The sequence below is a fragment of the Hydra viridissima genome, unplaced genomic scaffold (genome assembly GCF_058129835.1).
Source record: "Hydra viridissima isolate aposymbiotic clone 2 unplaced genomic scaffold, HvirCarnegie_v1 scaffold_9, whole genome shotgun sequence".
NCBI classification, from domain to species: Eukaryota; Metazoa; Cnidaria; class Hydrozoa; order Anthoathecata; family Hydridae; genus Hydra; species Hydra viridissima.
The window spans coordinates 6,154,484-6,173,476 of record NW_028324308.1 but is presented as its reverse complement, the minus strand read 5'-3'; the positions used below and the strand labels follow the sequence as shown (position 1 = coordinate 6,173,476).

Below are 18,993 nucleotides of genomic sequence, written 5' to 3'. Positions count from 1 at the left end.
TATGGTACATAAATGTAGCATATTGTATAAGAATTGAGAAAGCATAATAAAGTTTAAAGAACCTATGATGTTATGATTCAACTTTCTGTTATTTTGGTTTTATAGTCGTCAGGTTGAGTGTAAAAATAAAAAACTCATTTGAAGTGTTGTTGACTCATTTTGTAATCGTCAGGTTGAGTGTAAAAATAAACTTTTAGTATGTTAAATCAAAAGTATTTCGTTGACTAAATGATAATTTACAACAAATTAAAGTACATTAACAAACTTATAAGCTGGTCTGATAACAAAACAATAGTTTATTTTGGTTTTTGCTGCTAAATTGAATTGCATACAATTCCCTTTTTTTAGAATACGAATGTGTTTTATTATCAAAGAGCGAAAATATCATAGCTTGCACTTAAAAAATATCTAAGTTTTATATGGCTTCGTAAATGCGTTCTTCAAGTGAATTTTCACGTGGTTTCATCAGTTCATATTTATTGCTGTCTTCCCAGTCTTTTTTTAGTACTGAGTAATTACTATTTATTGGACAATACTCGCCGGTAGGCTGAGAATGTTCTCTCCATGACAACACACCGTAATAAGTATTTGTAGCGCTTTTGTTGTTCATGTCAATAGATTGATAATTGGTTTGCTCGTGTTCATTAGCCACGCGATTAAAGTCTAACTGAATGCTAGAATATTCATGGTTGTCGTCAAATGTCTTAGGCGAAGCATACTGATTTGTTGGAACTGCTGGAGCGATTGATCGCTTTGGATTTTTATAAACATTTAGGGTTTTTTTTCGGGACAATAAACTAATTTTCTCATTTGCATTTTTGCTTTGTTCAGTATTATTGATATAACAACTCTCTTCTTGTCTCTTAACGCTACTAGTTACAATCCTCTTTCTACGCCTGCAGATACAAATGAAAAAAATGACCAACAATAAAAAGAGTACTGCAATTACAACAGGAAGCGCTATTAACAGAGCGGTTTTTTTCTCAGAAGATTTTCTCACTTGATTGCCTATAAGTAAAAAATATAATGAAAACTTGCGAGGGAAAAAAATACAGTTGAATGTTTGGCTAAAAGACAACGTATAAAAAAAATATTTTATACTAACAAAGAGTTGTGTGATTTCTCAGAAAATTAAAAGTCTACTTAAACAAAATAGACGTACTTAGATTACATTTGCTAACAGTGAAAGATACGATTTTGATAAATTTTTCAGTTCCATCAAAGCGGCTTACTCTAAAAGAACTAAGAATTTCTATACGTTACAGAAATAGCATTCGTGTTTTGTTTACCTGAACTAGTTACTTGCTCATAACTTTCTTCCAAAAGTTCAAAAAATATAAAGATAAACACCCTTAAAATGTTCATTTTAACAATACCGATGAATTTCAATTAAAATTAAAAAACCCTCACTACATTAAAATAAATAATAAAGTTTTCAATCATTTAAAAATGCATGTAGCCGATTTGTTTTGAACTGCAGATAAACTTTTTATCTTCTTTTAACAAATGAGCGGAAGTCATGAGATTAAAATGTATTTCTTAACTTTTAAACGTAATTGCCGTTTTATTAATCGAAGTTTTAACGTCCAGATATATCGAAAAAAAAAGTCGGAATTTCCGATCACTGACATCGAAATTTAAAAATTCTCTATCTTTAATTGGTGGATAGAATTCAGCCATCAAGGCCTTATAGCCTCACACATTGTTGGTTGATACAAAATTTTACTGCCTCTTCTATCTGCATGTTCTTTGCACCTTTGAACTTTCTCCCCATTGTTACCAAGACTGGCTTGCTTTTTGCGCCTACAAATTGTCATTTATGCAATCTTAGCTGAAGTTCGAAGCAAATTTATCAAAAAATTTTCAAAACATCGATTTTTCGGTATGTTTCAGTACGTTTTACTGGACATCATTTTTTCTTGAATTCAAAAAGAAATAATAGTTTGAGAAGTAATCATAGAACTTATTAAATTAAATACAAATAGAGTTAGCAATTCTTCTTTTGTGAAGACAGAGATAGCTATGTATTACAACTACTTAAAAAGAAAATTGAACATTTACACGGTCAGCTTTTACCTCGTATTTTGGATCAACCAAATGAAGCTCTTTTTATCATTAACTCAAAAAATGCTTTATTATATATTTAGGAACTAACTTTAGAAATAGAAAAATTACTTTCCGATATTGAATTATTATTTGAATGAAGTTTTTCATTTAGCAATCAAAATGTAAAGTGCTACTACTTTACTCTTCTCATTGGGTAACAACCACTGCTAAAAAACTGTGCAATTTCTATTCAAGAGGTTTTGGAAAACTCAATAATTATGAATCAAAAACATTTATTAGACAAATTGTCATTCACATGAATCCATATCGAGCTTATTATTTGTCTGAAGCTCTTATCATTTATAATATCTTTAGAATCAATGTTGAATAGGACATCAGATACAATCAACATTAATATGAGGAAGAAAAAGGAAGGAAATTATTATTCATTATTAGTTAGTTTTCATTTTTATTTATATATAGCTTATCGAGCGATGAAAATATACTAATCGAGCGATGAGAAGTATGAGAAACACAGGATGGACCTGTACAACTGCTTGAAAAATAAAACAGCCGCCACCGTGCTCTTGAGGGTATCATTAGGTCATTAAGAATTGGGGAAACTCGGTGTACCCATTTTGTTTTCAAAACTGTCTTTTAGCTACTCATCTAACTTCATTTTTTTCCCTCACAATTTTTAACTATATAAATTTTTCCTATACCCTAATCAAGTGAGAATATCTTCAAACGAAAACAAGTGCTTTAAAGAGTTTTATCAAGAATGAAAAATTAAATAAAATCATTGATGAATTGAAATAGGAAAGAGTTTTAGTAATCAAAATTTTGGACATAGTTTGATTTGCTCGGTCAGTTAGTCTTGTTGCAACACCAATTTAATGAAGTACAAACACAAGCTTAATAATAACATGGAAGTTGTCAGTTTTAAATAAAATAAAACGCTCTGATAATGCCATATCACCAAACACAAAAGACCAAATGGCGTTAAGCATAGAGAGAAAAAGTACAAGAGACAGAGTGTGACAGCTAAAATTTCTACAGGTGGAAAACTATTGTGAGTTTCAGTTGGTGTAGTCAAGAGAAAGTTAGACTTCAGTTTACAGCATGATATCATGCTGAAACTGCAGTCAAATCCTAGAAGCAGCAAGCGTTATGCAAGAAGGCGATTGCAGTAAGACTGAAATACACTCAAATGTAAAACTGCAAGAAAAAAATAGACCTTCACAGAAGTGGAGTAATATTATTGAGGCATAACAAGATCCCAGACATCTCACAAAGTCTCCAGCATGCAAAATTCAAATGTCAGTGCAGAAAAGTTTTTTTGGATCACATTTGACATCCTAAAATTATATAACAATGTTCGCACTTTTTTCATTAATTCCATTCGGTTTTGCATATCAGGAGGCTTAAAACTAGTTAATATTCTAATTGGGATTGAAATTCACTCTTCTAAATATCCTTGCATACGGTGAGGGATCTCTCCCATCATCAAGACTCAGAAGAATAAGGGAGTTTGTCACTATTAACAAAAACTCAAGTGTTCAACAATCAAAAGTTTCAAATTTTATGAACTGCGTTTTAACGGCGTTTTTTCTTGGAGACATCAACTCGCCAATGCTACAAGTAATTCCTTCTTCAGAATAGCAATTGATGCTTAGAGCTGTGAACAGAATATTTGACAAGCTTAATTGTTTCGAGAGAGAATCAGGATTTACCTTGATAAGTTTGTTGCTGAAAATCATAGCAAACTTGTCGTAGCTGACTACAGAGGGAGAAGTGTGTAAGAAGAGCCAGTATCCATGAAAAGGCAAAAGATACACTTATAAGAATTTTGAGACTCTTCCTTTATAGACAAATCCAATAGTTTTATTGGCTTCATAGGTTTCATAAGGTTTTTGATCAAATTTTCCATTTTCACCTGAAATACTCTCATGGAAGTAACAGGCTGCCGTGAATTCATTTTAGAATTAGTGAAGAAAACACTGTATTGGCGACCAACTTTATGAAGACTGGCATTAATATTGGGTAGAACCAGTTTTAGACTTGATGATTGATTAACCGTCCTGACTAATTTCTTCATCCCAATGTTAGACAATTCTGTGTTGAACTGAACATTAATAAAATCTTGATTTGATTGGTTTTGCCCTAGCATCACTGAGACGTTTATGCATCGATAGATGTGTATCTATTGAATAGACATTACTCATATACTTAAAGGACTGAAGCATTTGCTGAATCTTGTAGGTGCTGGTTTGGTATTATTTTTGGGTTGATCTATCGGGCTCCTTGCAAACTACACAGTAAAACTTTTGTTCTCGGTTTCATTTCAAAGTAAATCAACAACCATGCAACATAATTAAATTTAGTCTACTTAAAAATATTTGAATTAGTTACTTATCGTAAGTTTTCATGTGGGTGCTACAAGTAGGTCAGATTTAACAATAATTTTAGCTCGCGTTTCGAGGAACGAAAACAGAAGTTTCAACAAGTTATTTTATTGACGGACGCCATAGTTGGAGTTCAAAATTTGTGTTTCTGGGCAGTGGAATGTGACTACTCTTACCCTATATAGGTAGCACTTTCGGGTCAGCTCAAAATGCACTATATCACTTTTTTTGACAACGGTGCGTATAAAAAGCAAAATATTTTTTGAAGAAACTGACTTTTAGAAAGAAGTTTAAAATAAATTTAAGCAACCTTGACTTCGAAAACAGACTTTTTTTGAGTACTTGACGGGGATTATTGTTTTAGTAAATATTTATTAAATTAAGCGCAATCAAGGATTATAAAATTTAAGTTGCATCCAATGATATATATTAACTAGATATCTAACTCGCGCTTCCGCAGTGTAGCAAACTTTTTGCCAGCCTGAAGTAAAACTTGCTTGACTTTTTCTTACGGAACTTGCTTCACTTTTTCTTACGAAATTTTTGTGAAATTACACATCTATTTATCATTGGTAGCATCTTGTTTCCAATGCTGGCGGACGAACTTGTGGCAAATCTCATCCTCGTTTTGAAGCTTTTGAAAACATACATTTTACAAGGCGCAAATTTCTATTTCACACCACACACTTTCGCTTAGGCACAGCTGTGATGCATGGCAATTAATAAATGATTAGCTACTTTACTTACCTAAAAAATGTCAAGTGTTAGATCAGTTGCATTAATTAGGTTCATTGTTTTTGTTTCCACAACTTTAGCTTTATTGTTTCTAGTAATTTCAACGTCTACAAATCATTGGTATCTTCAAGAAACTGTTAACAGCAAGAATGAGTCAACCGAGATTAATAACGGCTTATTTGGAAAGTGCATTCATTTGAGAAAGAACGAGAGCCATTCATATAAATGTTTCAAACAAACTGCTGATGGTTAGTTAGGCCATATCATTTTGTCTTTTCATAAAGAGTATCTTAGCATTAAAACTCAATTAAAAACACATACATACATACTCTGATGTATATATAGTAAACATAATGACATATATATACAACATGTATTTACATATGTGTGTATGTATGTATGTATGTATGTATGTATGTATGTATGTATGTATGTATGTATGTATGTATGTATGTATGTATGTATGTATGTATGTATGTATGTATGCATGTAAACATAAGTATGCATATATATGCTATTTTAACTTATATATAGGTTCTATGATTGCTGTACAGGTGTTCTTAATTGCTGGAATTGTTGGATTTGTTGTCATATTGATGTATGTTTTACTAACTGGTTTCTTGCAAGGAATCAATTTTAAAATTCTTTCGCTCTTCCTCTTGCTTACAGGTATGTAGGTTGGAAAAACTCAGCACCTTGGTTAGTTTGTTGAACTTTACATCTATATTACTAAGTTTGTGTTGATTCTGTCAGTCAGTTTTTGGTCACCATTTTCTTGTTGCAGGAACTTATGTTTAATAATAGCATCAGTTCTTATATTTATATAAAAGTGTATGTTTAAATTACCATAGAATAATAATGATAAACTTCTAGAATATTAAAAGCAAGTATATATGTAATATTTAAAAAAAATGTTTTTGTTGCCAATTACTCAAACATTCAAAACTTGTTATTTCATGTTTGCAAACGAATTTTTAAAATTTTTTAATTTTTTCTTTAATACTGTTTTTGAGAATCAACACATAGTATGTGTTGTTTTATTGGTTTCTTCTGAGATAAACATAAAATTATAGATAATATATTTGTAAAACTTTACTTTTTTTATTCTAAATGTATTATCAAAGTTTAAAAAAAAATGTCTGGTGACTTGCAAATTTTTTATTAGCGTTCACTGTTATGGTTGGCGTTTCAATTTTCACTGGTGAATATTCAAGAAGTGGAGAAAGAATAAAGTTTCAATGGTCATTCTATTTAGGATGGTTGTCATTCATATTTACTGTAAATGCAGGTGTCCTAAGCTGTTTTGGAAACGTGTCTTATGAAAAAATATGAACTATTAGATATTAAAAGTTGATATTGCTTTACTATTTATTGTCTATTTAACTATGTATATATATTTAAGGTCTTGCATTTATTTATGCTTAAAGAAAGAAAACTAATAATAAATCAGCTGCATGAGGATTAGTTTTTTATGAGTTTCTGTTTAAATGTTGTTATATTCAGTAAACTTGATGATTTTTGCCCCCTTTTAGATAAACTCCAGATTAATCTGTAAATAATATAAATGCATTCTGTGAAAAAGAAAACTGATGATACTTTCTTATACATAAGTACGTTGAGAAGCACTGGAGTGGGCTAAGGGCATACCAAGTGTTCCAAAAAAAAAAAAAAAATTTTGGTATTATACATAAAATGTTTTAGCGTCAAGCAGGGCTGTGGAGTCGTGGAGTCGAAGTCGGAGCTCATTTTTGCTGGAGTCAGAAAAATTGTACTAACTCTGACTCCAGCTTAAAAAAAATCTTTCAAAGTTTCATAATTTTTATTTGGATTTTATAGATGTTACTCATTAAAGTATTTTATGTTCTGTCAGTCTAAAGTACAAGTATCAAACTCTAGCCCTCTAGTTGTTACAAAACTACAAGTCCCATGATGCTCTGATAGCTGTTGGATATCCAGACATAATGGGAGTTAAAGTTTGCAACAACTGGAGGGCACCAGTGAATTTCTCCAGGTCTTGGTGGAAAAGATTCTTCAAGAATATGAACTTAAAGAAGAACAAGTTTTTTCTCTCCAACTCACAGTGGAGTATTTCACTTGAAAAGTTGAACAAAATTATTTTATGTTTATTATCTATGTAATATGTAGTAAAAAGAAGTTTAGGGTCATTATATTGTATTAAAAACGATTGGTCACACATGAAATGTAAAAAATTTATATATTAATACAAAAAATACATATTTTTATACATCTTACATACTTTACAAATATCTACAACTTTACAACTATTTAACATAATGACAAATAACTAAATTTATAATACTAAAAAGGATAATCACACTTGAAAGATGCATCTAAACCTATACTGGGTTTCTCAATCACTGAACTTAATCCTTAGGTTATACCTGTTGTTAATTATTATTTTTCGTTAAAGGATTAAATCCTATGGTTAATCCGCTACAAGGGGCTAATGATTTGACAACGAAACGTTTGAAATTAATAATCTAAATTTAATATTATAGCCCTATATTTAATCCAAAATAAAATAAAATTATTTTGTACATGTCAATGCAATCATTTTCAATCAGAATCAATATCTGATATGTCGTCAATCGTCATCGCTTGTGAGTCTTCTAATGTTTCCGGCATCAAGAGTCCTATTGTCTCGCTGGAGAACGGTTTTCTTTTTGTCTGGGGCCTTTTTCTCATACTGCTTAGCAAAGGATCCGAAGTTAGCAGAAGTCTGTTTAAAATATCTCTATTACAGTTTTCTCGCGAAGACTTCCTCGCATAATTCTGTCGATAAAGATGGAAATGTTTGTTTCTGGCTTCGGCTGCTTCTTCTGATAGCTGGCCAATAGGCAGTATAGCCTGTTCAATTATTGTGGTGCCATGTCTTAAAACTTTATGCATAGTTGGCGTCATTGGGTGCCATGCATATAAATCAACATAAAGTTTAGCCGTCTAATTTGCAAAATTTTCAAATTTTTTTACATTAATTTGATGCCCACTCGAAATTGCTTCCAAAATGACATTACATTTTTTTATAAGAGTTATATCAACCCCTGTGATGCGGGAAGCGGTTAAGGGATCGGCGAAAAATCTTCTTGATGTATTCCCATCATTACTGTTGCCAAATCCAGCCTTAGGAATATCAACCAACAGCCCTAATTCATCTTTAAAGGGATTTTGAATTTTTTGTTTTGTTTCCGCAACTATTTTTTTTATCTTCTTCTGTTCTTGCTTGCCATTTTTTTATTGGTATTTTATACGACATATGCAGCAAGGATTCAAAAAATCTGATTCTTGCGTGGAGCATTGATAGCCCAAATTTCAGTGTTTCACGACTTTCTGTCGTTTTGTTATTCAAGTCATTAAAATCTTTTGAAATTTGCCCACATATATAGCATCTCATTGTTGATGTCGTATTTGTAGCAGCATTGCAAACTTTTCCATCAATCATAGTAAAAAGAAATACATGCTTTATTTGCAAATTACCACCAAAAGCGTTTATTATTTCACTTTTTCTCAAGCCTTTTATTTGGTTCTCTATGTATTCGATTTCATCATTCGTTACGTCTTTGCTCTCCCGAATAAAACGGATTCTTATTGGTCGGCAATACCTTGTAGATGATGGTGCTGGGTTTTGCCAAAGCACCTTCTTTTGGTTACCAATATGGCATATGAGCCGTAGGGGCACAAAAGAACTTTGAAATATGTTAGCGTCGCTATCATCGCTGTTTTGAAATTTTTGTTTAAACGTTTGTTGTTGCGAGCCATCACAACCCCATTTCGAAATCAATTCTAAATTATTTCTTTCTTTTTCATTTAAATTTTCAATAATTTCATTCATATAACAGCATAATCGCCTAGACGTGTGATCCAGAAGATCTTGTAATTTAATTTCTGAACAAGTTTCTGTAACTGTTATCGATTCCTCTGGTGGATAACATTCTTTTTTGGCTTTTTTTATAAGTGAATAACATGGATAGATATTCTTGTTGGCTGCATGAATAATTTCATATTGTTTTTTAGTCATATCAGCTTCCACAAAAATTGACAACGCTTCTGATGGTGTGTGCTTTTTAATGATATCTTCAGTAGTTGTGTCACTTTTTCTATATTGTTTGGCTTTTGTTGGTGTAAATAAAATTTCCTTTATAACGTTAGACGCGTCACTGTTCCCTGCAGCAAGTTGACTCATTTGAGCAGCATACATCAACTCCTCACAAGGTATATGTTCCCTTAAAACCCTTGTTTTTCGCCTTCTCGTTGGTGAACTCGATTCACAAAATTCTTTTGACGGTCGGCCGGGTTTTGCTACCGTCCAAGTTGGTAGAGCTATGGTGGTATTGAGCCATTGTTTGTTATTTTTTAAAAAACGCTCTCTTATACGGCTAGCGTTTTCCCATTTTTGTTTAAATTGGAACTTAAAAGGTGAAAAAATGGTTTTTAGTGCACTTTCTTCATTTGCAGGGCATTTAGTTATGTTTTTAAGGTGTTCTAATAAAAACACGAATTTGTCGTCAATTTTTTCCTCGGAACTTTGCTCCAAGACTTCATAAAGTGATTGTCTAGTCATCTTTATTGTGATAGCTTGAGATTCTACAATAAAAATATGAATTAAATTAAATAAAAGTTTTAATCACAAAAAAAATGTATTTGCCTTATTGACTAAAAAAATTAAAAAAATCTTAGGGAGCGTACATGTGCAACTTTTTTTTAAAATGGTAAATAGAATATATAAGGTTTACCTGAAGCACAAGCTCGTAGCTTAATAAGGCTTAATTGATATTCAAAAACACTTTTTAATATCGTGTATATAAAAAAAAACGTTAAATTTTTTACATCAAATATAATTGATGAGAAATGTGACAGTAACGTATAAAATAGAGAAAATAAATATACCAAAAAATTGAGCTTACCTTCTTTTTCAATATCCATTATGATTTTTAAAATTTGTCACTAACCACAAACTCAAAAAACGATTTGTAATAATGCTCGTCAACAGGAACGTTGAAAAACAATTGAATTCATTACCACAATTACTCGACTTTTAAAGCTGCCCCAATAAGGTGGGAGGGAGATGAGTAACCGAAATGACCATTTAGGAATGTAACCTTTATTAAGCTTTACCAATGCACCAATAAAAACAGATTTTGACAAAATTTTGAAAATTGACTTTTGATCAACTTTTTCGTATAAATACTCCACTGTGCAACTGACAATATTTCAAACATGATTTTGACAAATTCATAATGTTATTAGTGACAACATTAGAGTTTATTGCATAACAAAAGTTTAGAAAAGTTGTTTGTTCAGAAATTATTTTCTAATAAATACTGTTTAAAGTACTAAGTGGTTGGATTATTTGTATCATCGTGATGAAATAGCCAATGATAACATTTTACTACAGTAAATTTGTTGTTAAAAATTGGTTACTTCTGAAGGAGTCGGGAGTTGGAGTCGGAGTCGGTCCATGATAAAATCAAGGAGTCTGAGTTGGAACAGCAGCTTACCGACTCCACAGCCCTGGGGTCAAGGAGTTTAAATCTGGTGCTCATAAGTTTAATTCTTTTATCCAAAATATTCTTGTGTTTTCCTCAACTTCGAGGTACAAGAAAGATTAGAAACTAAAATCTTTTATGTAGCAACTTCCTCCATAACAATCTTTAGAGGCGTTTCTCAAATCACTGACAGCACTTCCAATAAACCCAATTTTTAATCTTAAATGTAAGTTTAATGGCGACATTTCCTAGAATCGATTCAGCTGAATCAGAAAAATTCTTCTGCTTCTGCGGTGAAGCAATTTCTTTAAACTAACATCCAAGCGTTTAAAAGCCGCATTAAGAAAGCCTGCAGTCATGAGAGAAGAAAAACAAGAGCCTTTGGGTGTCGCGTTTTTGTGTCATTTAGAAGCAATATGAATATACTCCTGCATTCGTTTTTATCTTCAGGTTTTTAAGTCAAGTTATTGTACAAAGTAGAGAACACTAAGCTGTCTTGACGCACAGGCAAAGTAAACTGCAGCCTAAGGCCTCCAAAATTGTCATTGATCTTCTCATGATATGAAAATGATGGTCTCAATTGCAGTGGCGATCGATTATTTACAAAATTAAGGCTTATCAAAAATGAGCCGGATTGTTTTCTCGACGCCCTGCAAAGAAACCGCTGATTTCACTAAAAAACCAAAAGAAAAGACTCCTGTTTGCTACATCTCATATTGACTGGAATGTGCAGAAATGGCGAACTGTCCTGTTCAGTGATGAATCGAAGTTCAACATCATTAGGAGCGATGGCATTTGCCGTGTACGTCGACCGGCCGAAAAACACCTCGATTTAAGTTACTGCCATAAGACCGTGAAGCATGGTGGAGGCAATGTAATGGTCTGGGGGTGTTTTTCTGCTAACGGTCTAGGTCCAATACATCGAAACGATGGAATAATGGACCGTTTTATGTATAAAAATATCCTGAAAGATGTTATGTTACCTCATGCTGAATGGAATATGCCAATAAAATGGGTTTTTCAGCAAGACAACAATCCGAAACACACTGCAAAAGTAGTCAAGCAGTGGTTTCATCACAACCACCTATCGGTGATGGATTGGCCGCCTCAATCTCTGGATCTCAACCCTATCGAGAACCTGTGGGAAATCGTCAACCGCAGAATTAATCGTGAAGGTGTTCGTAATAAGGATCAACTGTTTGAACAAATCCAAAAGGGCTGGGCAGCGATTCCACAAAGTTTCATTGATCACCTGATTGATACTATGCCTCGAAGATGCAAGGCTGTGATCGACAACAAAGCATTCGCCACAAAATATTGATAGCGAAATACAGCTTGCTCAACATTTTGTCGAGTTGAACTTGTTTTGTCCAGAAGGAAATCAACTTTTTTTAATACTTTTGATTAATTTATTAATTTTCGTGTACAAATAATGAACTTTGTGATGAATAAAACTTGAAGAACTTTGTCTCTAAAAAGTTACATAGTTATTTCTCTAAATTGAAAAAATGCAGCACTTTTATATAAAGAAACTAAATTAGCATTATTTGGTTGCAAATGTTTTGTCCAATACTGTATATTAAAAAAAAAAAAAAAGTAAATAGTGTGAGAATTAAGTTTAAAAAAAAAACAACTGGGAAAAGTCGTAAACAGGAAGACTCAAACGATAAAACGGAAAGAAAAGATAAAAAACAACTAGGAAAAAAAAAAAACGAAGACTCGCCAACCGGCCATTTAATTGAATGATGAATAGGTGTCGCAACGGAAAACAACCAAAGACTATTAAAGCTTAAAAAAATAGAGTTTTACAGAGGAGGGAGACGGATAGAAGGAAGAAGATGGAGTTTTAAAGAGAAGTAAAAGAGAGTTTTAAAGAGAAGTAAAAGAGAGTTTTAAGAAAGTTTTTAAGAAGAATTTTAAAGAGAGAATTTTTGTGATCGAAAAATATTTGAATAAGCAAGAAGTTTTATGAATGAATAAAAGTGAAAAAGAAGTAAGGAATTGAAAAGAAGTCAGAAGAAATATTAATCAAAGAAGAAGTACCAGAAGATTTTGGCTGTTTCAAATAAAGAAGAGATATTCGTATAAAAGAAGAATTACAGAAAGAGAAATAATTGATAAAAAAAGTATCGAACACTACAAATAGAGTAAGAGAGCATTATTTGTATTTATATAAACGTAATGAATGACAGAGTGCTAACCATTACACGCTAATAAAACGTTTATTGAGTTATATTGTATAATAGAATATACTGAGGACGGCAAACACAACCCTTTACATAACATTAGATCCATACCTCCCTATATCCTAAGCCATACTACAGCTAAATACTACAGACTTACAGTTAAACCAACTAACAACCATTAAAACGTTTGATAATTTGATTAAAATTTTGATTAATTGATAATTCCATTTGATAATTTATTAAAAACGCCGCCTTCACAATGAAAATCTCTACAGAATATGGTTTACAACCTGTTAAAGCCAATGGATTTACCAACCTGGATGTTACAACTGAGCAATCATTAGGACAGAGGTGAGGATTAGTTATTGACAGGAACAATTTAAAACTATTTTAAAGTTAAAATTTGTTTTGAAATTTAGACTACTTATGAAATAAAGATTAGCAGAGGTAATAATAAGTAAAAGGAGCTTACACAAGCTCCAAGATTTAAAACAATTTTTAACAGGGGATTTGTTCCTCGGGAGATTTCTTAGAACCAACTGAACGAGTTAAACATTACTGTCAGAATTTTTCGAACTTTTAAATAAAGAGCAAGTTTTAGTTCAATTAATAATCACGACAGTAAATAAATCGATAATACCATTTGTCTGTAAATACATCGTGTTATGTCATTAATGTCTGTTTCCTTATACGTTTCTCTAGATACTAAGTAATAATAGAACACTTAATTGATCCTATCCGATTGACGCTAGCAAAATGAGAGCTTCAGTTTGCTAAAATATCATTAATAATGAGCTTCGGACACTTTAATTAACAAAATTAACACATAACTTAAATGTATGTAAAAAACTTATTTAAAAACATGCCTATGCATTCAGAAATATAGTACTCGATCTTTGCAGATCCGTGACCTGCTCTAGGGCTTGCATAAAATGTTTAAGAATGGATTTCTTATGAGAAATATACTCTAATAATATAATAATGTATAATATATTAAAATGTATAAATTATATAATAATGTATAATATGTTAAATATTATTTTCTATCATATATATATATATATATATATATATATATATATATATATATATATATATATATATATATATATATATATATATATATATATATGAACATTTTAAGTCTTACGAAAATATTTTAACCCTACTAAAAATAATTCCAATATACATTCTAACTTTTTCAAAATTAAGAAAATAAATATGCAGATATACACTTATTCACATATATACTTTTCCATATTTATATCCAGTTAATATAATAAAAACTATTAGCAAATTTTATTTAACTATTTTTTTTTTAATTTTGTAAAAAATCTTTTTATTGAGCACATCAGCGAGAATTCTCACCCAAATTCGGAGGAACAGAAATTAATTGCGGTCGATTAGTTAAAGATATTTCACCAAACGTGGCCTCTGATATTAAATTAAACAAGGTATTGTCCAGTATATCTTTTAAGATGAATCGCACTTCGTCATTTCTTAAAATAAATTAAACGTCGAGTGTTGAATGAAAATAAATTTTTTTCGCATTCTTAATTTGTATTTACTGAAAAATCTCGTTACTTTTAAATGATAACACCAAAAATTCTCTATTTTTTTTTTAAAAAAAAGATTCACAGACAACATAGAGGTAAACAGTATGCACTTTCCATATGTACAAAACGTAAAGTATCGAGATCCCAATAATAATTGATACCTTTTTAAATTTTCTCTATCCGTAATCAGAGTGTCACTGCCTGATACTTTTATTAACAAATCACGAGGAGTAATCTCCTCCGTTTCTGCTTCCAGGGGTTTATCAGTTATATACTGCACGTGATTTTTCATCAAATCTTCTTCTTTGCTTTGATTTAGTCCGTTGAGCTACAGCAAGTACAACAACATTAAATAAGTATCAAGCGCTAGAAGAAAAAGAGAAAATAAGCAAACTATTTAAGTCGATTATTAACCTCAATGCTATTGAAGATTTGAGCAAACATTCCATAATAAGGTATTGGCTCTTCTTTCATACGATCAACAGAGCATTCAAAATCTCTATCCTCCAAACAGTCACTAAAAAATTAAATGTTAAAGTCCGCATTCAGTTATTAAATTAGCATGAAGAGTTAAAATACAAACTAATTGGTGTCATCAACTTGTTTGTCTTTTACCAGATAAATTATGGTAACAAATAAAATAAAATCTTTTAAAGCCATTTAACGTTTACTACAAGCACAGAATGATTGTTGATTTGATAGAGAAGTTTTAACTTTAATTCGAATTTCTCGATAAAAAACAAACAAAAATAAAGAGCAACATTTTATTTTTATTATTAATTTCAAATACCGAATTAGCAATGCTAAAATGTTGTCAATAAGAGAGTACTCTTCATCCGAATTTTTGATGCTGTTGTGGAACGAGCCTTTTACTCTGTTTAAAGGGTTTCTAAATAAACCATAAAAAATTTCAACATTCGCTTTAGCTAGCATATTAACAAATTTGATATCAGTTTATATACATTGAACAAATATTTTACATATTTGTAATACAAATCTTATATTTGAATAAGAAAATATTGTTAAAAGATTTTAAAGCATGATAAGTATTGTAAACAACGACGAGAAAAATGTGTACAAAGTATGAAACCAATAAATTAAATTTTACCTCTGAATAAACACAGTGTCTACAAGTTCTGGAAAATTGTCAAAAAATGACTTGATGGAATGAATATTAACGCACACAAAAAGATGAACAGGAAAAGATTTTGGGGCCAATGGCTCAGGATCATCACCATCATTCCCATCTATAAATATCAACTGATCTTTATCTTGTAAACGTTTGATAGGGGGCAAAGGGACAGAAGGCACCGCCCTAAATTTTGAAACTACAATTATATTTTTGCTCCATTATTTTAAACAAAAATTAAATTTTTAAGCAAAATCTTTTATTAAAGAATCTTAAAAAACGAAAGCAAAGTTGAAATTTTTCAGTATTAACTATTCAGCAAGCTATTTTTAATGCTAAGTTGTTTAAACAGAGCAAAATAATAATAATATTAGTAAAAAAGATACTTTGAACTGGTATCACTTGAAAAAACATTTTGAGATTCAGGCCGAGTTCTCATACGAAGAACATTTTTAGCCGAAGCAATATCACAGATTGTGAAGAGATGTTTTTTCTCTTCTAAACGCGTACTCCAAATGGATCTCTCTTTAACAAACTTATCCATATGTGTTTTATTGGTAATCTAAAGACATTATCAGCTTAAGAACATTTTAGAAGTTTCAGAAAGAAAATGTAAATTAACAAATCCAATGATTTTTTTTATTGGTATAATCTTTAACAATCAACCAATGATTTTTTGAAGAAAAACATTTTACAAAAAAATATTCTACAAAAAAGCATTTAAAAAACCTATGATTAGCATTACCTCACAAATGACATCAATTTTGTGTATAGAAGGAATTCCTTGAGCATGTATCGTTACCTTAAATAAAAGTTAACCAATAAAATAAAAAACATTTACAAAAGTTCAAAATAAAAATACAAAATAGAAATATTTACAAGGATAAGAAATACAGCTATTTGCAAAGGTAAAAAATACAAATAGCAATAATTTACTTTACAAACTATATGATTTCGTGGTTTGATAACTCCTTGCGATGGAAAAATTGAAATAAAACTCTAAAAAATATTAAACACATAACTATTTAAAACAACAACTAAATCTATATGCACAACATTATTCTTAGAGCAGGGCATAAGCATAACAACATATATGTTTGAGATCCATAAATCAGAAAGTTTGGTTTTCATTTATAACTACATTATGATCTGCTAAGGAAATGTTACTGATATCTGGCATATATTCACAGAAGTGTTGTTACTTTTTTACCATTTGGAACACAGATCAGCAGCTATTTTCATACAGCTAAATCTTAAACAAGGGATATAAATAAAGGTAAACCTTATATGAGGGAGACAAAAAGCTTAACCTTTTTCACTTTCCAGTCATAGTATACATCATAATGTTCTGACATGTTTGTCAAAAATACTAACTGACTCGATTCACTGAACATAGGAATATCACCAAAACTTAGAACATCTGTTGATATTTTGAGCAACTAAACAAAAATCTTATTATTAAAAAACAAATTCAACCAAAAATTTGTAGAAATTGATTTAGAGAAAACAAATATAAGATAACACAGCATATAAATCAATAACCCATGTTATATCTAATACACAGACTTATAAAATATAATAATATGTACTTAGAAAATAAACTCAGAAATTAATATGTGAATTACTTTTTCAGTGATAGAATTGGTGACAACATAATAACAAGAATATGTATTTTAATGAATCAGATTAAGAATATGAATTAGAATAGACTTTCAAGATATCAAATAAGCTTGTCAAAAACATCACAAAAAAAACTACTAACCCTACCTCATCAGGTGAAGCAATGAATTGATTAGATAAACATTCATCTTTATATATTTTATTTTCTTTTGAAACAGAATCATCAAGTCCAGTACCAAAGAAGGAGATAATTGAGCTGTTTCCACTTTGAATAGTTAACAAAACATCCACCTAAAATAAAAATTTCTTTTTGATCAAATCTAATAATAATTAAAAAAAAAAAAAATCTTTTTTATTAAATATACCAAAAATATTTAAGATATTTTTTTCATGAGCGTATGAAATTATTTAGTTAATTAGTAAAACACTTTACATGGTATTCCTTGGCTTCTACAGGCGAAAATACCCATTGAGTGTCAAATGTTTGACGGGGGAAAACCTCTCCAGTAGGTGTCAAACATTCAAGAATTCTACAGTCATAGTTCTCCTAAAGAAAATAAAGATTTGAGTTTAGTACAAGGTTCTTAAGATTGTGAATGTGTTTACCACCTGAGTTAAGAAAAAAGAAACAGTTTTTCCTCTGATTTTTGCTGGAAATGTTTATCTTTAAGTATTTTTTAAACATATTAGGTTTTAAACATACACACATATATATATATTTTTATGTATACATTTTTAAACCAAATTTTTTTCTTCCTTGTCCAAATTTAATATTGATAAGAGAACTATTTATTTTCTACATAAATAGTTCAAAAATGAAATTAGTAGGACTCTGAGTAAAGAATGGAACCAATTAAAATATTATGGGTTGAAATAGAAAACAGCCTTATGGTCTACTGGTGACTGGATTGCTAGTACTAAATAGTGTGGGACTTAAGCTACCTGGTGAGCTATACCACTCCAGATACTACTCTGGTATTTGCTGTGTAAGGTGAAATAATTACTAAACTGTCATTAATGATTTTAAGAATTCTTGCTAAAGACAAGTTTGCAAGAACAGACATTTTTTTAAATCTGAAACAAAAAAAAATGACCTGAGTTTTTTCTTCATTTTGCTTGAGCTGAAACCTTCCCTTAGATTAAAATTTTTTTTTTTGAGAATTTGTACAAACCCTGCGACAAACTAATCTAATAAAAAAATTAAAAACCTTTACCTCTTGCAGTTTATCAAGGATGGATAAATCAAATTCAAATCCCAATTTATTGTTTGTGGGGTTATACAAAGTATATATCTGTGCAAGAGGTATTTCACAACTGATGGAGATAGAAGTAAATGTATGCTTTAATGATGTTAAATGTAATGCATTAACAGAATAATCAAGAGTTGTTCCAAGCAAGTTTAACTAAAAATAAACCAATTATACAAAAACTACTTGATAAAAAATTCAACTTTTTTCGAAAAACATCAACTTTTTAACAAGAAAAACTTAATAGAGTAAAAAAAAAAAAAAAAAAAAAAACTATTTGGTGTTTTGTTAAAACTAATATAACTAATTATGGTGCGAAGTTTACATAGCTTCTTGTACCATTATCTCACGTCCTTGAATAATCTTGAACAGTACTGGAAGTTTATGCACACCTTTTATCAAATTTCTAAAAAAATAATTAAACGATTAAATGCTCAGTTAAGCTTTTTTAATGATAATAATAAAACAACAACAAATTATTAGAATGTAAACAGTAACTCAAATGCAAACCCCTAAAACTAATATTTTATCTAATAATTTACTGCAGTTACTTAGAATAACTGTG

At 30.4% G+C, this 18,993-nt stretch overlaps 5 protein-coding genes across 7 annotated transcripts in view; 1 reads left to right on the top strand and 4 right to left on the bottom strand.

Annotated features, from left to right (window-relative positions):
• LOC145185579 (RAC-gamma serine/threonine-protein kinase-like) overlaps positions 1 to 18,993 on the bottom strand; it is a 385,494-nt gene that overhangs the window by 111,458 nt on the left and 255,043 nt on the right. The gene's annotated exons all lie outside the window — the stretch shown is intronic.
• LOC149883751 (uncharacterized) lies at positions 127 to 1,463 on the bottom strand. Of its 2 annotated transcripts, none has more exons than XR_016456012.1 (2): positions 1,163 to 1,300; positions 127 to 1,008 (listed from the first exon to the last, which is right to left on the bottom strand). XR_016456012.1 is itself a non-coding variant. In XM_090098969.1 (2 exons), the coding sequence occupies exons 1-2, from the start codon at positions 1,363 to 1,365 to the stop codon at positions 416 to 418; spliced, it is 669 nt and encodes a 222-aa protein (XP_089955095.1). In that variant the 5' UTR covers positions 1,366 to 1,463; the 3' UTR covers positions 150 to 415. The 2 variants fall into 2 exon arrangements, 1 of the variants encoding a protein (XP_089955095.1); XM_090098969.1 differs by having other exon boundaries at positions 150 to 1,008; positions 1,290 to 1,463.
• Positions 5,091 to 6,641, top strand: LOC145185626 (epithelial membrane protein 1-like). Its single transcript, XM_090097993.1, has 3 exons — positions 5,091 to 5,434; positions 5,721 to 5,855; positions 6,352 to 6,641. Exons 1-3 carry the CDS (start codon positions 5,206 to 5,208, stop codon positions 6,516 to 6,518), a joined length of 531 nt encoding a protein of 176 aa, XP_089954119.1. The 5' UTR covers positions 5,091 to 5,205; the 3' UTR covers positions 6,519 to 6,641.
• On the bottom strand, positions 7,764 to 10,319 carry LOC149883750 (uncharacterized). The gene is made up of 3 exons (XM_090098632.1): positions 10,109 to 10,319; positions 8,494 to 9,788; positions 7,764 to 8,147 (listed from the first exon to the last, which is right to left on the bottom strand). Exons 1-3 carry the CDS (start codon positions 10,125 to 10,127, stop codon positions 7,764 to 7,766), a joined length of 1,698 nt encoding a protein of 565 aa, XP_089954758.1. The 5' UTR covers positions 10,128 to 10,319.
• The window catches only part of LOC145186156 (cilia- and flagella-associated protein 65-like), a 259,850-nt gene continuing 255,043 nt past the window's right edge, over positions 14,187 to 18,993 (bottom strand). For both annotated transcript variants that reach the window (XM_090099055.1, XM_090099056.1), the window contains exons 29-41: positions 18,768 to 18,834; positions 18,396 to 18,584; positions 17,615 to 17,728; positions 17,329 to 17,472; positions 16,872 to 17,000; positions 16,498 to 16,560; positions 16,307 to 16,363; positions 15,948 to 16,123; positions 15,541 to 15,747; positions 15,223 to 15,321; positions 14,847 to 14,949; positions 14,594 to 14,760; positions 14,187 to 14,375 (exon numbers count right to left, since the gene is read on the bottom strand). In XM_090099055.1, the coding sequence (XP_089955181.1) occupies positions 14,228 to 14,375; positions 14,594 to 14,760; positions 14,847 to 14,949; positions 15,223 to 15,321; positions 15,541 to 15,747; positions 15,948 to 16,123; positions 16,307 to 16,363; positions 16,498 to 16,560; positions 16,872 to 17,000; positions 17,329 to 17,472; positions 17,615 to 17,728; positions 18,396 to 18,584; positions 18,768 to 18,834 (1,663 nt within the window). In that variant the 3' untranslated portion in view covers positions 14,187 to 14,227. The remainder of the gene's footprint in view (positions 14,376 to 14,593; positions 14,761 to 14,846; positions 14,950 to 15,222; positions 15,322 to 15,540; positions 15,748 to 15,947; positions 16,124 to 16,306; positions 16,364 to 16,497; positions 16,561 to 16,871; positions 17,001 to 17,328; positions 17,473 to 17,614; positions 17,729 to 18,395; positions 18,585 to 18,767; positions 18,835 to 18,993) is intronic.